Source organism: Camelus dromedarius, chromosome 16 (genome assembly GCF_036321535.1).
Source record: "Camelus dromedarius isolate mCamDro1 chromosome 16, mCamDro1.pat, whole genome shotgun sequence".
NCBI classification, from domain to species: domain Eukaryota; kingdom Metazoa; phylum Chordata; class Mammalia; order Artiodactyla; family Camelidae; genus Camelus; species Camelus dromedarius.
Window position 1 is genome coordinate 56,995,998 of NC_087451.1, and position 12,972 is coordinate 57,008,969.

A 12,972-nucleotide genomic window follows, 5' to 3' on the forward strand; every position below is an offset into this window, starting at 1 on the left:
GAAAATAATCTGTAAAGTAGGGAGTGAGTGGGTAGTTGGGTGGGTATGAGACAGGGGGAATTTGTCTTGTTTGGGAGGCTCAGTATTTAAATCCCCTCTAAAAGTGCCAATCTGCCCAGGAAAACCCTCTTTCCTGCAACAGGATCAAGAACGCGCCAGAGAACATACTGCGCACGCGCGCCCAAAACCTCGGCCAGTTTTCCGCGCAGCCTAGACGCCTTCCTCCAGCACTGCGCAGGCGCCTAAGAGGACCAACTTTTCCCTCCCCCTTCCACCTCTCCTCTGGTCCATAGGACGCCCTCCCGCGGCGCACGGGTCCTGCGCAAGCGCTGTCCCGCATCCCGGCCCCCGGACCAATTGGAAGCGGCGGCGCCCGGTCGCAGGGAGCACGACGCCGTGGGTGGGGTCGGGACGTGAGGGCAGCGCGCTGGCGTCACAGGGGCGGCTATATAAGTGAATACAGGCACCGCCCCTCCGCCCCAGTCACTGAGCCGCCGCCGAGGACTCAGCAGCCTCCCCCTTGAGCCCCCTCGCTTCCCGACGCTCCGTCCCCCCTGCCCGCCTTCTCCCGCCGCCGCCTTCCGCAGGCCGTTTCCACCGAGGAAAAGGAATCGTATCGTATGTCCGCTATCCAGAACCTCCACTCTTTCGGTAGGTCGCGGGAAGGTCCCAAGTGAATGAAGGCCCGGGTGGGGCGGTGGGGCTCTCTGGGCCCGCGTACAGGGCCTGGCAAGCTGCTAAGCGTGCCAGGTTTTCGTAAACTTTGGCAGGGGAAAGGTATCTGGGCTTACGGGCAGCGACGCCGCGGCCTGGGCCTTGTGGTTGGCCCCTGAGAGCGACCGGAAGGAGCGGGCGGGAGGTCAGCCCTTGGGCGGGCCCGGCGTTTCGGGTGGCGCATTTACTAATGGCCTCCAGGTTCCTTAGGGCCACACCCGCCCCACCCGCCACCCCTGCGTCACGTCCGTTACGTCAACGCCGTTGTCACGGAGCCTGGAGGGGGAGGCGGTGCCAGCCCTAAGTGACAAATGCGCTCGCCAATGGGGCGGGAAGCGTGGCCCCGCCTCGGAGCTCGAGTTCCGGCCGGTTGCATCAGCCGGGTGGGGCGCTGCGGGCCAGCCCTGGCTCCCCCGACACGTGATCGGCTTCCGAGGGCGGGCCTGGGACAGCAGGCCCAGGCTTTCTCCGGGGTTGGGGAAGCTGGCTGTCCCGGACTGACCTGTTCCAGGAGAGCCAACAAAGGACATACCAGATCTGACTCAAGCCCTAACGATTTCAGTATCAGTTTCTGCATAGGCAGAAGATCCAGTGGGAGGGTGACAGTGGCATCTGAGCACGGTAATTCAAAATGCGCTTGACCTTTTTTCTCAGACCCCTTTGCTGATGCAAGTAAGGGTGATGATCTGCTTCCTGCTGGCACTGAAGATTATATCCATATAAGAATTCAACAGAGAAACGGCAGGAAAACCCTTACCACTGTCCAAGGGATCGCTGATGATTACGATAAAAAGAAATTGGTGAAGGCGTTTAAGAAGGTAGGTTTTTAAGGAGATTTTAGGAAAATCGTATGACTTGTCTACACGGGGGCGCTGTATTACCTCCTGAAAGGGAAGATTACTTTGATTATTACTTTAAAGCTGTTGCTTGGCCTAATTTGTTTTGGTTGCAATGTCTTTGCAGAAATTTGCCTGCAATGGTACTGTAATTGAGCATCCGGAATATGGAGAAGTGATTCAGCTACAGGGTGACCAGCGCAAGAACATATGTCAGTTCCTCGTAGAGGTGAGTTCAGTCACTTCTTGATAGTACATTGGTGCCTCTGCCCTGGCTAACTAATCTCAGATCCTGCCTAGTTTGCTCAGTTTCTGCTGGGGACATAGAATTTTGTTTTGTAAGGCTAAGCCAGACAACAGTTGAGTTTTGAAGTTCATAGACAAAATGTGTTTTGAAAGACAAAAGGAATTTGCCTGTAGTTTACTGTTGGAATGGGACTGCTTTAACAATGCAGTTTTAAGTTGCTGGCAGACAGGTGCTAAAATAGGCTATCTGGTTAGCTGTTGCTAAGTGATAAAATCCTGTTACACCGTTGGTGGTTTGACTTAGTATCCTGAGTTGAGAGCATCTTGGCTCTGGGACTGCTCTTGCCTAGTGTAGAAGCAGGAAGACAGGATTGTTGTCGTCAGAAATGGAGCCTTTAACTCTATTCCGTCTTTAAAACTGCTGTTTTTTCTTTGCAGATTGGACTGGCTAAGGACGACCAGCTGAAGGTTCATGGGTTTTAAGTGCTTTTGGCTCACTGAAGCTTAAGTGAGGATTTCCTTGCAATGAGTAGAATTTCCTTTCTGTCCCTTGTCACAAGTTTAAAAACCTCACCGCTTGTATGATGTAACCATTTGGGGTCTGCTTTTAACTTGGACTAGTGTAACTCCTTCATGCAATAAACTGAAAAGAGCCATGCTGTCTAGTCTTGAAGTCCCTCATTTAAACAGAGGTCAAGCAGTAGGCGCCTGGCAGTGTCCAGCCTGAAACAAAGCAATAACGTGATGTTTCAGGCAAGTCCAGAGCCCCAAGATCACAGACGGCTATGTCTGGCCAGAAGCTCCTCGGCAGTCCCTTCACAGAGTTTCCTGCCCTGAGAGAATGTCACCACCTGAACAGCCCTCCGTGAAGCCGATAGGAGAGGATGGGGTAAGGCAGCGGCAGCAGCTGCACTGCTAGAGGGAGCCTTTGGTTGTCAGGGAAAGATCCCCTGGTGTCCCCAGCGCTACCAGCTGGACAGAGCTTAGAGCAGCTTCCTTCTCTCTAGCGAGGTGACAGGATGTGTGGCTTGCCACCAAGGTCTTTTTGACCAGACATATCCTAGCTAATCAATGTCCAAACTAGAATGTGAGGCTCATTCTATCAGAGTTAAACTTTTGACAAGGGAACAAATTTCAAACGGATGTCAGTCACGTAGCTGTAGAGCTTGCAACTTACTAGCGACAGCTGCCCAATGCCATGTGAAGTAAAACTGGTTTTTGGTTTTGGTTTTGTTTTCTTTTTTCCCCTTCAGTTTTAATGTTATGTAATGTATTTAAACCCTTATTTAAATAAAACTTGTTTTCAGAAACATCTGACTTGCAGATTCTGCTTAATCCATGGTCAGTCTCGTACATGTGGGAGAACCACAGAAATGGCAATAGAGGACACGTCTGCACCTGCCGTTCAGCTGGGTCCTGAATGTCTTAGCCAAGAGCAGCTTCAGTGAGCTTGTCCCTCCACGCTCCCTGTAAGCGTTTAGTCAGAGCAGGCTGTCCCATTCATCGATGTCCTGAAGGAAGGTGCTACTTGGCTGATAGACACTTGGCCCCCTGCCCAAGTGACTTAGTGGTTGTGGAGGAACTTGCCTTGAGATGACAGCACAGTTGGAAACTGCAGTTCCCTCGGTAACAAACTCTCGTCTTAAAGGGCTGTGACAAAAGGATAAATGTGGTGTGGCGCTTGATCTAACTCACAAACCCCTAGGAAAGGTGTAACAAAAGTGTGCACTTTTTCTAGAGAAGATTTGTAGAGTTCAGCGACTAAGGTGTTTGAGATGCTGAAATTTAATTTTGGGAGGTCATCCCTTGACAAAAGACAACAGTGAAGTGCATCAAAGCCTGTTACTGGGGCAATTACGTTAAACACAAAATTCACCTAGTATGTGGATTATGAACTGGTCCTAAAATACAGGCTTCAAACCCCTGAGGATGGTCGTAAGGAATCAACACTTCCCTCTTTGTTGCCAGCCACATTGTGAGTTGTGGAGGCCAACCTGCATGCAGCCTGTGAAGTGTGTGGAAGAGGAGGGCTGTTGAAAGGCTGAATTGGTAACTACCCTGAAAAAAAGATTCTAACCCCAGAGGCAGAGGCTTATATAACGTTAAGGTCCTACAAAACTGGACCGTGCAGTAGACACAGAACTTACTGCTTGGCTCCAAGCATAGTGGCATTGTTCAAAACGGGTGATAAGTCAGTAAGATTTGCAGCAGAAGGGCTTAGAGGAGCTTCTAGAACAACCTGGAAGCCAAACCCCCTTGTGGCATCAGCATCAAAAACAGTTCACTGGGAGGGAGGGTGTAGCTCAGTGGTAGAGAGTGTGCTTAGCGTGCGTAAGGTGCTGGGTTCAATCCCCAGTACCTCCGTTAAGAAATAAGTGAACCTAATTCCTTCCCTCCTTCATGAAAAAAAATTAATTAAAAAAAAAGTCACTGTTCACAGGTGCTATTCACTGTTGACTATTACTTTGAAATCAAGAGCTCCTTGACTAACTTAACTTTTAAGGAGCTAAACATTATTTAAAAATTAGCACAGAATCTGAGGCTTTGTGTAATTTCTCTCGGACTCTGTTAAATCCTCCCAATTCAAATATTCACAAAATGCACTGTTCTTGGGGGAACTTGTTAAAAATTCAGATTCTAGACCTCACCTAGTTTCGCAGGACTGGGTATTAGCTAAAAAGATTCTAGAGAAAGGAGAATATTAATTCTTTTTAACAAAACTTAGAATTGTAAAATTTATAAACATCTTTTCAAAAATGTTGCAGAAAATGTGTTTCTTTGGCCTGTGGGTGTATTTTACCCATTTGGTACGAGGTGCGATGGCGCCTCTTAAGGATGTTACAGAGGCCTACAAATTCCAGGAAATAGCCCTGCCTTTAGGGCCAGAGATTCTGATCCAGAGGCCCTGATACGGGGCCCAAGAACTGGCCTCTTAAACCAGAATCAGCCAGTTCCTACAGGAGGGCCACAGACCACGCTTGGGGAGACATTGCTGTGGCTAATGGGGAGCTACTGAGGGAACAGGGGCAAGAGAAGCATCGTCAGAGCTAAACTTCAGGGAAAGCAATCGAGAGTACTGTATTTAAAGATGGTTGAAAAAGGGGTAACTGGGGCTCAGAACTTAATTACCAGCACATGAGAAACCAACCCTTGAGACTTTGACCATATATAATGTAGAGGTGTGCATTTTCTTTGAGACTGTCCATAGCTTTTATCAAATTCTTTTTAAAAAAGAGCCCACTACCCAAAAAGAGTTAAGAATCACTGGTCCATGGCTTCCTCCTGATGCTTACAAAGCCTCAGGGATTATCAAAGATTTTCCAGGCACATCACTACAAGCAGTAACCATGCCTATTTCAATATCGATTTGTTAAAATTAATAACTATTTAAAACATTTTAAGTCATCTCTAAAACCAAGCATGTGTTGGGCAGAAGGTGCACACGCGGCGACCAGACTCCACGGCGCTCAGAAGCCTGTGCGTGACTCACTCGCCGCGCTAGCCGTCATCCAGCCGGAGCCATCAGATCGTTGTGAGGTTTAAAATGTCTTTAACCTTAGTCCTTTATGGTTAATTTATACCCAGAACGGACAATTGGTTGAAAACAGGAAGCACAGAAAACACAGAGGCTGAAAACTTAACGTGGGAGCATAAACATGCAGTCATTCTGTGTGTGTGTCAACTCATTGATTCTCACTCCATTTCTGTGAAACCAAACACAGAACCAAGTCAGGTGCAGGGAGATTGCAACTTAGCTAGGTTCCCAGGTCCACCCTGGAGACAGGACTAAAGACCCCTCTGCTCAGCCTCAGCTGGGAGCTTGTTAGATGTGCAGAATTTCAACCCCACCCCAGACTTACTGAATCAATCTTCATTTTAACAATCTTCATTAACAAAGTTTAAGAAGCACCGATTTGGACCATAAAGTTAGCAGACCTCCTATCGTGATCTGCAAACTGCTTAAAGAAAGATAGTAACATTATGACTTTAAATTTTTTGTAAGTGCATTTTCCATTCTAGTTTTAGATCTGCCTTGAAAGGCAAAAAGACGGACAGTTGAACTACGGTTAGCAACAGTCATGAGCTGAATGCGGACTGAGTACTCTCTCACTAGCTGAGGTGCAGAGAACCCCGGCTAGCACAGCAATCAGCTGAGGAGCTCTTCCATGGTACCAGGCCCGAGCTTAGCGCCCTCAGAGCCTCAAGCCAGAACTCCCAGGGTGGCCCATGGCTGATGGTGGTCTCCCCATTCACCACCATCGAATGCCATCACCTACCAGACCTGCAGGTCCCATTCATCTGATTAAGGTTGTCAAAGGCAATGTCGAAGGAGAAAACACAGTGATGGCTGAATCAAATTTGGTTTTGCCCCTTAGTTTCTTCGGCTATAAACTAGGGACAATCATGTCACCCTCCTCGTGGGGTTATGGTGAGGATTAGAAGACATAATGCTTGTAAAGCGCTTACCATGAGGGCCTGGCCATAGAAGTGCTCCCTAAATTTTAATCACCGTCATTCTGGGAAGAGGGAGCGGACAAAGTGTTAGAAATGTCAGAAGGCTTTCATGCAGGAGAGCTTCAAGTTCCAGGGGGAGGGACAAGGATCACCTCCTTACTCCCCCCACCAACCACCCATGGCACCTTAAGCTCATATCATATCGTCTCCCCTTCAAGAGAAGAGGAACAAAGACCCTCTTGATCAATATTGTGTCAACAGGGTCAGCACAGTGCCTGCCCTCAAGTGAGCACTTAGAAAATTTTTGTTGAATAAATAGATGAATGAATGAATTGATGAATGAAAGAATGAAAAAGTGAAGACACAAGGTCTCTAGGCAGGCAGGAGGGTCTGGGATGAAGGACCCTGGTGGAGGGGCTGATCTTGAACAGGGCTACACACCCTCCAGTGATGGCAGGAGGAAGAAAACGATGGACAGTGGGCTTGGACAACTGTGGCCATGGCGAAGGGAAGGGGGCTGACATCAGATGACCTTGACAGTGAGGGGAGAGATGATTCACCGCGTTGCCAGGCAACAACCCAGCTGCAAAATATTAATCTGCCGTCGAATCAACTGGCCACTTTCAGGAACTTTCCTGCTTGCAGGGAGAGGAAGACAGGATGTGAGGAATGCCTGGTGGCATCCTCCGGCAGGAACTGGGGTCCAGCCTGGCAGGATCTGAAGCAGGACAGGGGCAGCAGTCCAGGTGTACAGAGCTGAAATGACAAACCGTGCGGCCCAAGCTGGGGAGGGAGGAAGGTGAGACCAGGAAGGGTAGGCGGGTGTGGGGACCCACACGGGGCAGGAACTGGAGGTCATGGCAAAGGTAGACTCAGCAGGAGCTGGGCTGCAGGCGAGAGGGTGGGTCACGTGGGTGAGGAGAAGCAGCAGCCCTTGGAGACCGAGACCAGTCAGGTTCACAGCTCAGCCCCTCACCTCCTACCTATGGGGCCTGGAGCAAGCACCTCCACCCGCCTGACCGTCTTAAAATTCACCTGAGCAGAGTTCCTGCATGGAGGAGCTTTTAGAATTACTTTCTCATTCAAAACCACTGTCTGAAAAATAAAATAAAACAAAATAAAACCACTGTCTGACATTGCCAAACAAAACGCTTTCCATGTTCAAACACAGAGAAAAGTTCAAACACACAGAAAAGTTGAATTTTAATGTGAACATTCGTATGCCCACCTCCTAGGTTCTATCATTTCTATTTTCTGTTCTTCATCCCATATATCCGTCTGTCCATCTAAGTTTTTATGCATTTTTAAATAAATGCACAGTACAATTCACCCTAAGCACTTCATTAACTAGAGTTCAACAGTTGTTACCATTTTTTTAAAATAAAATTTACATACAATGGAATGCACACATCCTAAGTGTGCACTCAGTAGGTTTTGACCAAAATGTGGCTTTAGTGGGTTTTGATAGTCTGCAAACAGGGTTCTGGCCTTGAGTTTGAGTTTTAAGTGAGCCCTCACTCGGCAGTGGAAGGCCTTATTGTTAAGATACCAGAGGCAAAACGGGCCCCAGGGTGGAGGCCAGGATGTGACCAGGGCTGTGGGAAGCAGGAGCTAGCCTGAGGCCTGCATGGAGGAGGGGGCGTTCACCACCAGGGGAGGGATCCAGGGACTATTGCAGGGAAGAGTGAGGAGGAAAATCATCAAGATCAGGGGGAGAATATTCTGGAAATCAGCAGGCTGCCGCAGCAGTGCAAATAAGACTGTGGGAATGAGAATACCAGTAATAACAGCGGGCTCTTCCTTAGAACTTACCACGTGTCAGAGACCGAGTGAACGCTGCAGGCCCCTCCTTGAAACCTCACCACCGCCCTCCACGTGGGTACCGGTTTCCCCTCAAATCTGCTACTCCCCTTATGGCGCAGTCAGGAAGCGCCAAAGCCGGGATTTGAGCTCAGGATGGCAGAGCACCCTGGTCCTGTCCTTTTTTATACACAAATGCTGGTCCTGCACACAGACTCCAGTGAGGTGACAGGCCTGGGACGAGGCCCATGCATGGGGGTGGGAGTAGAGCTCCCTGGGTGATCCTCTGTGAAGCGTGGGCTGAGAGTGGTACAGGCCCAGATGGGCATCAGAGAAGGTGAGAGGGGGCAGCCAGGAGGGAAGGCAGAGGCTGGGGCGGGGGCCCCTCTGCTCTCTCTCCTGTCACCTGGCCCCTGAGGTTGGCAGGCCACCTCCTCGGCTCAGCCTGAGAGCAGCACTCGGGCTGTCCTCTTGGTCCTGCTACCTTACGACCTTCAGAGAGCAAGTGAGGCCAGAAGTTGTGAACCACCTCCCTGTCCCCAGCCCCTGCCCTGGGATCATGGATGCCCAGGTAGACACGAACACCCCCAGGTATCACTGTCCCAGCACCTTCACACCCTCCCAGGCCCCGTTGCCTGGGGCGGGGGGCTGAGTCATCCTCAACCTGTCCCTTTTCCACTATTAATAACTGATTAGGAAGTCAGGGCACTGCCTCCCCAACAGCCATGCATCAGAGGTCTCCCGGCTGGTCCTGGCAGGTGGGATGTGGTCAGGCGCTCAGAGATGTCCCTGGAAAGAGTCTCCCTCCTGGAAACCTCCCCTTGACTGGGAACCATTGTTATTGTCTATTTTTTGTGCTCTTCTCCCCAAGAATCTAAACTCCACCAAAGTGATGAAAGGAACAGTCATAGTCACCTCTCATCCCTGGGTCCTCATCCAGACCCTGGTTTACAGCCCGTGCTCAAAAACTGGAATGAATGCAGAATCAATGACCAGTCTGGGCAGGAGGGTATAGCTCAGTGGTAGAGTGCATGCCTAGCATGCAGAAGGTCCTGGGTTCAATCCCCAGTACCTCCACCAGGAGAAACAAATAAATAGATAAGCCTAGTTATTTCCCCCCACAAAAAAAATTAAAAACTTTTTAATTAAAAAAATATGATCAGTTCAATCCCACGATGAACATCTCCCTTAAATGCATTTGAAAAATCACGTGAAAACTAATGCAGGGCCAGTTCTCACTGACAGAAACCTTCCAAAGGCTGGAACCCCTTGGATTCATTTTCTGTTATTGCCATAATAAATTACCACACACTTACAAGCTGAAAACATCACAGAAGCTCATTTCCTCACAGTTCTGTAGGTTACAAGTCCCGGTAGAGCATGGCAAGGTGTCACCAGAGATGCTGAGACAAATCCGAGTTCAAGCTCACCCAGGTTGCTGGCCAAATTCAGTTCTTTTCAGTTGTGGGGCTGACGCACCTGTTGCTGGTGGCTGTCAGTAGGGACCACTTAGTTCCTTAAGGCCATCTTCATCCCTCATCTCATTGCCCTCCCCATATCTTCAAAGCAGCAAGGGCTATTCCTGTTCACCCTGCAAATCTCTGTTCATCCTTCAGCCGCCATCACTTCTGCCTCCAGCTGAGGAATGTTCTTGGCTTTTAAGGGTTTATCTGATTAATTTGGGCTCACTCAAATAATCCAGGATAAACTTCCTATTGCAAAGTCTGTAACCTGAATCACATGTGCAATGTCTCTTTTGCCATGCAATGTCACGTACTCACAGGTCCCAATGATTGGGATGTGGACATTTCTAGGGGAACATTTTTCTGCCCACCATACCCGCACTGGGAGGAGAAAGAGCCCAAAACTAGGAGGACAGAGACCTGAGTTTCAGGCCCAGCCCTCCTTGGTCATGTAAACTCAGGACAGGGATTTCTTCACCTCAGTGAAGCCTCAGTTTCCTTATCTGTAGAATGGGGTCACACTAGCACTGATGTCCTAGGATAATGGTAAAGAGCAACTTCATTCATGCAAAGGGCTTATCAGTGCCTGGCACTCAACATGGTCATTACTATGAGATCAGGGGCAGGGTCCACAGATCTTGTCACATTTCCCCTTCACCGCAGACCTGTGAGGTAGGAACGAATGATTCCCATTTCACAGATTAGGTTAACTGAGAGGATAAGGTGAGAAGATGCTGACAAATTACTTGCCCACAATATTCTGGGCACTGCGCACAGTGCTTTATGGACATCGACGTCACAAGACTCCTCTCCCAGCTAGTTCCCTCATTTCCTGGGAGAGAAAACAGCTCAGAGAGACGGAGCAGTCTGCCCAAATCTCAACAGCTAGAAAAGGAACTGCTCCCTTTGTCATTAGATAAGGTTCCCTCGTGAGGGGAACATGCAGTTTCTGTGATTGTGAGCCCTCCCTGTGTGCCCGCCAGTGCCCGCCCACAGCAGCCCTCCACCATCACCTGTTGATGTGGGAGTACCCACTTCTGTTAGGTGAAATGGCCACCCCTCCTGCCAGCAACCAGCCTGTGGAAGAACAGCGAAGGGAGTATAACCCCCTCCTCAGTGGAAATCATGTCTTGGGCCAGTACCCAGGGCTCTGCTGAAAGATTACCATTTCCCGTTACCACAGCAACACGGACGTCTCTATTCCCCTAGGATGTGAGCAGATCTGCTCCTCCCCTCTTTCTCCCAAGCCCCCTCAATGTCCCTTCCATCTCTGACATAGTGTGATTCAACTAATTATTACCAATACCGTCCCCGTTTTTGTCACTTTCATTTATTCCATCTGCTGAGTCACTGAGTCCTGCTCCAGATAAAGAGTGGTTATACACCAGAACATTCGGCCACTGGTTGCCATGGACACCTCACAGCTCGCTTCCCTCATCACCTGTTCATTCTCAGCAAAGCTGGCTGTGAGCGTGGGTACCACGGCCCCTTATGCAGGACCCAGGGGGCATCAAAACTCCCCCAGACAAGGAGGGGCCCTGATGACTCATGAACAAGAACAGGAGCTCTAGTCTCAAGCGTTGAAAAATCAAAATCAGCCTAGAGCTAGTTACATCCATTCAAACCAGGTCCAGGCAGCAGTTTAGCAAATAAGCCAACCAAAAGGTACCATTTGGTTTTCTGGTACATTCGGGCAAACACTTTAGTCTCTCCGCTAACCATTTTAAGATGTATTTTTATATTGAAAAGTGTAGATCACTGTCTCATTTTGAAAACAAAATGAAAGAGACAAAGTGCAGGAGACTCAAGGAACTGGCTGGGAACGGGGGTTGCCAGGGGTTGGGGAGGTGGGGCAGACCTAAGAGATGGAGGGAGCCACAGGCTAAGTCCAGCCCAGCGCAGAGGGCCTGGGCGCGGGAGGGAGGGGGAGACTTGGGGTTTTCCAGGTGAGGTAGGTGTCGAGGGGTTCAGAGGCAACCAGGACGCAGCCACCAGGCAGAGAGAGCGGGACCATCAGCCCATGGCCCATTGCTCCTGATAACTATGATGCGTCCTGTTTGCAGAGCCCGGAAGAGGGGACAGGGGATCAATACGTCACTCCATGTTCACACACTCCTTGCTCTTCAAACATCAACGTGAAGATCACCTCACCTTCCTTTCCCTTCCCTTCCCCCACATCTGGATGATTGACTAAATGACAGGGCAGAGGGTGAGGGGTTGGGGGATAGAGGTACCTGTGCCCATTCCTGTTCCTGGGGCACCTGGCCTCCTGGGAGGGGCCTGAGGGTTTTATAAGTCAGGGCTGGGGCACCAAGCAGAGCAGAGAACTGAGGCACCAGGCCACCAGCAGCATCTCGCCTCTCAGCTCTGCAGGTGAGAGCGCCGGGGAAGGGTGGGGAGAGGCCGGGATGAAAGTTGATGGGATCCCCTACCCTCGTTAAGTTACCATGCTCACACCTCAGTGTCTCCAGGGCTTGGACCTCTCTCTTAGCCCAAAACTGTGTTAGGTGTCAGCTCCAGGACCCACCCTGGCACCCCAGCCCTCACCTTCCAGCCGCCCTGCTGCCTCAGCCCGGGCCCTGCCTGCCCCTCTTACTCCATGCTCACCCTAGCCCTGCGAGGTGAAGACAAAGGCTATTCTCCCATCTCTCAGGTGAGAAAACTGAGGCCCTTTAAGCTTGACCCCTCTCTCTTTTGCAGACAAGATGCAGCGACTGTGTGCGTTTGCCCTGATCTTGGTGCTGGCTCTGGCTGCCTCCTCCGAAGCTTCTTGGAAGCCCAGCTCCCAGTTGCAGGAGGCACCTTTGGCTCCAGGGGCCAATAGAGGCCAGGAGCAGCATGGGCTGGACCGGCTGGGCCCAGCCTCTCACCACCGAAGGCAGCTGGGGCTTGAGGCTCCCCCACATCTGGTGGCAGGTAGGGGCTGCTGATAGCCATCCTAGCTCGGCTCACCCAGCCAGGTTTGGCCAAGGTCCCCACAGGCTGGCCCTGGCTTTGGTCTCCAGAGGCTAGGCATCCTTCTGCCATCCTCACCTCTTCTCCCACCTCTGACCCTCAGACCTGTCTAAGAAGCAGGGGCCATGGCTGGAGGAAGAAGAAGAAGCATATGGATGGATGGACTTCGGCCGCCGCAGTGCTGAGGAAGGGGACCAACATCCTTAGAACCGAGCTTCAGAGCCTAGTCACCTCCCAGCCCAGCCCCACACCATGAAAAGCAAATCAAAATAAACTAGCTTCCGGTTGATCACATTGTGTCAAGTGTCATGAGCCAGGGGAGGGAGTTCAGGGGAGGGCTCAGGTGGGAAAGAAAGTTGAGTACCCCTCTAGGGGCAGAGACCATGACTAAGTCATCTCAGTGTCCCCAGAGCCTAACACTGAACAAGACTCTATAGCATCGTTAGGAGAATGGATGGGGGTGTCGCAACCAATTTCTAAAAGAGAAATCAAATCATGCCACT

At 50.3% G+C, this 12,972-nt stretch overlaps 2 protein-coding genes across 2 annotated transcripts; both read left to right on the top strand.

Moving 5' to 3' along the window:
* Window positions 1–468: 468 nt before the first annotated feature.
* EIF1 (eukaryotic translation initiation factor 1) lies at window positions 469–3,108 on the top strand. Its single transcript, XM_010986011.3, has 4 exons — window positions 469–651; window positions 1,369–1,532; window positions 1,678–1,779; window positions 2,235–3,108. The coding sequence occupies exons 1-4, from the start codon at window positions 621–623 to the stop codon at window positions 2,277–2,279; spliced, it is 342 nt and encodes a 113-aa protein (XP_010984313.1). The 5' UTR covers window positions 469–620; the 3' UTR covers window positions 2,280–3,108.
* A 9,111-nt stretch (window positions 3,109–12,219) lies between these two features.
* Window positions 12,220–12,752, top strand: GAST (gastrin). The gene is made up of 2 exons (XM_010986012.2): window positions 12,220–12,430; window positions 12,573–12,752. The coding sequence occupies exons 1-2, from the start codon at window positions 12,220–12,222 to the stop codon at window positions 12,674–12,676; spliced, it is 315 nt and encodes a 104-aa protein (XP_010984314.1). The 3' UTR covers window positions 12,677–12,752.
* The last annotated feature ends 220 nt before the right edge of the window (window positions 12,753–12,972 follow it).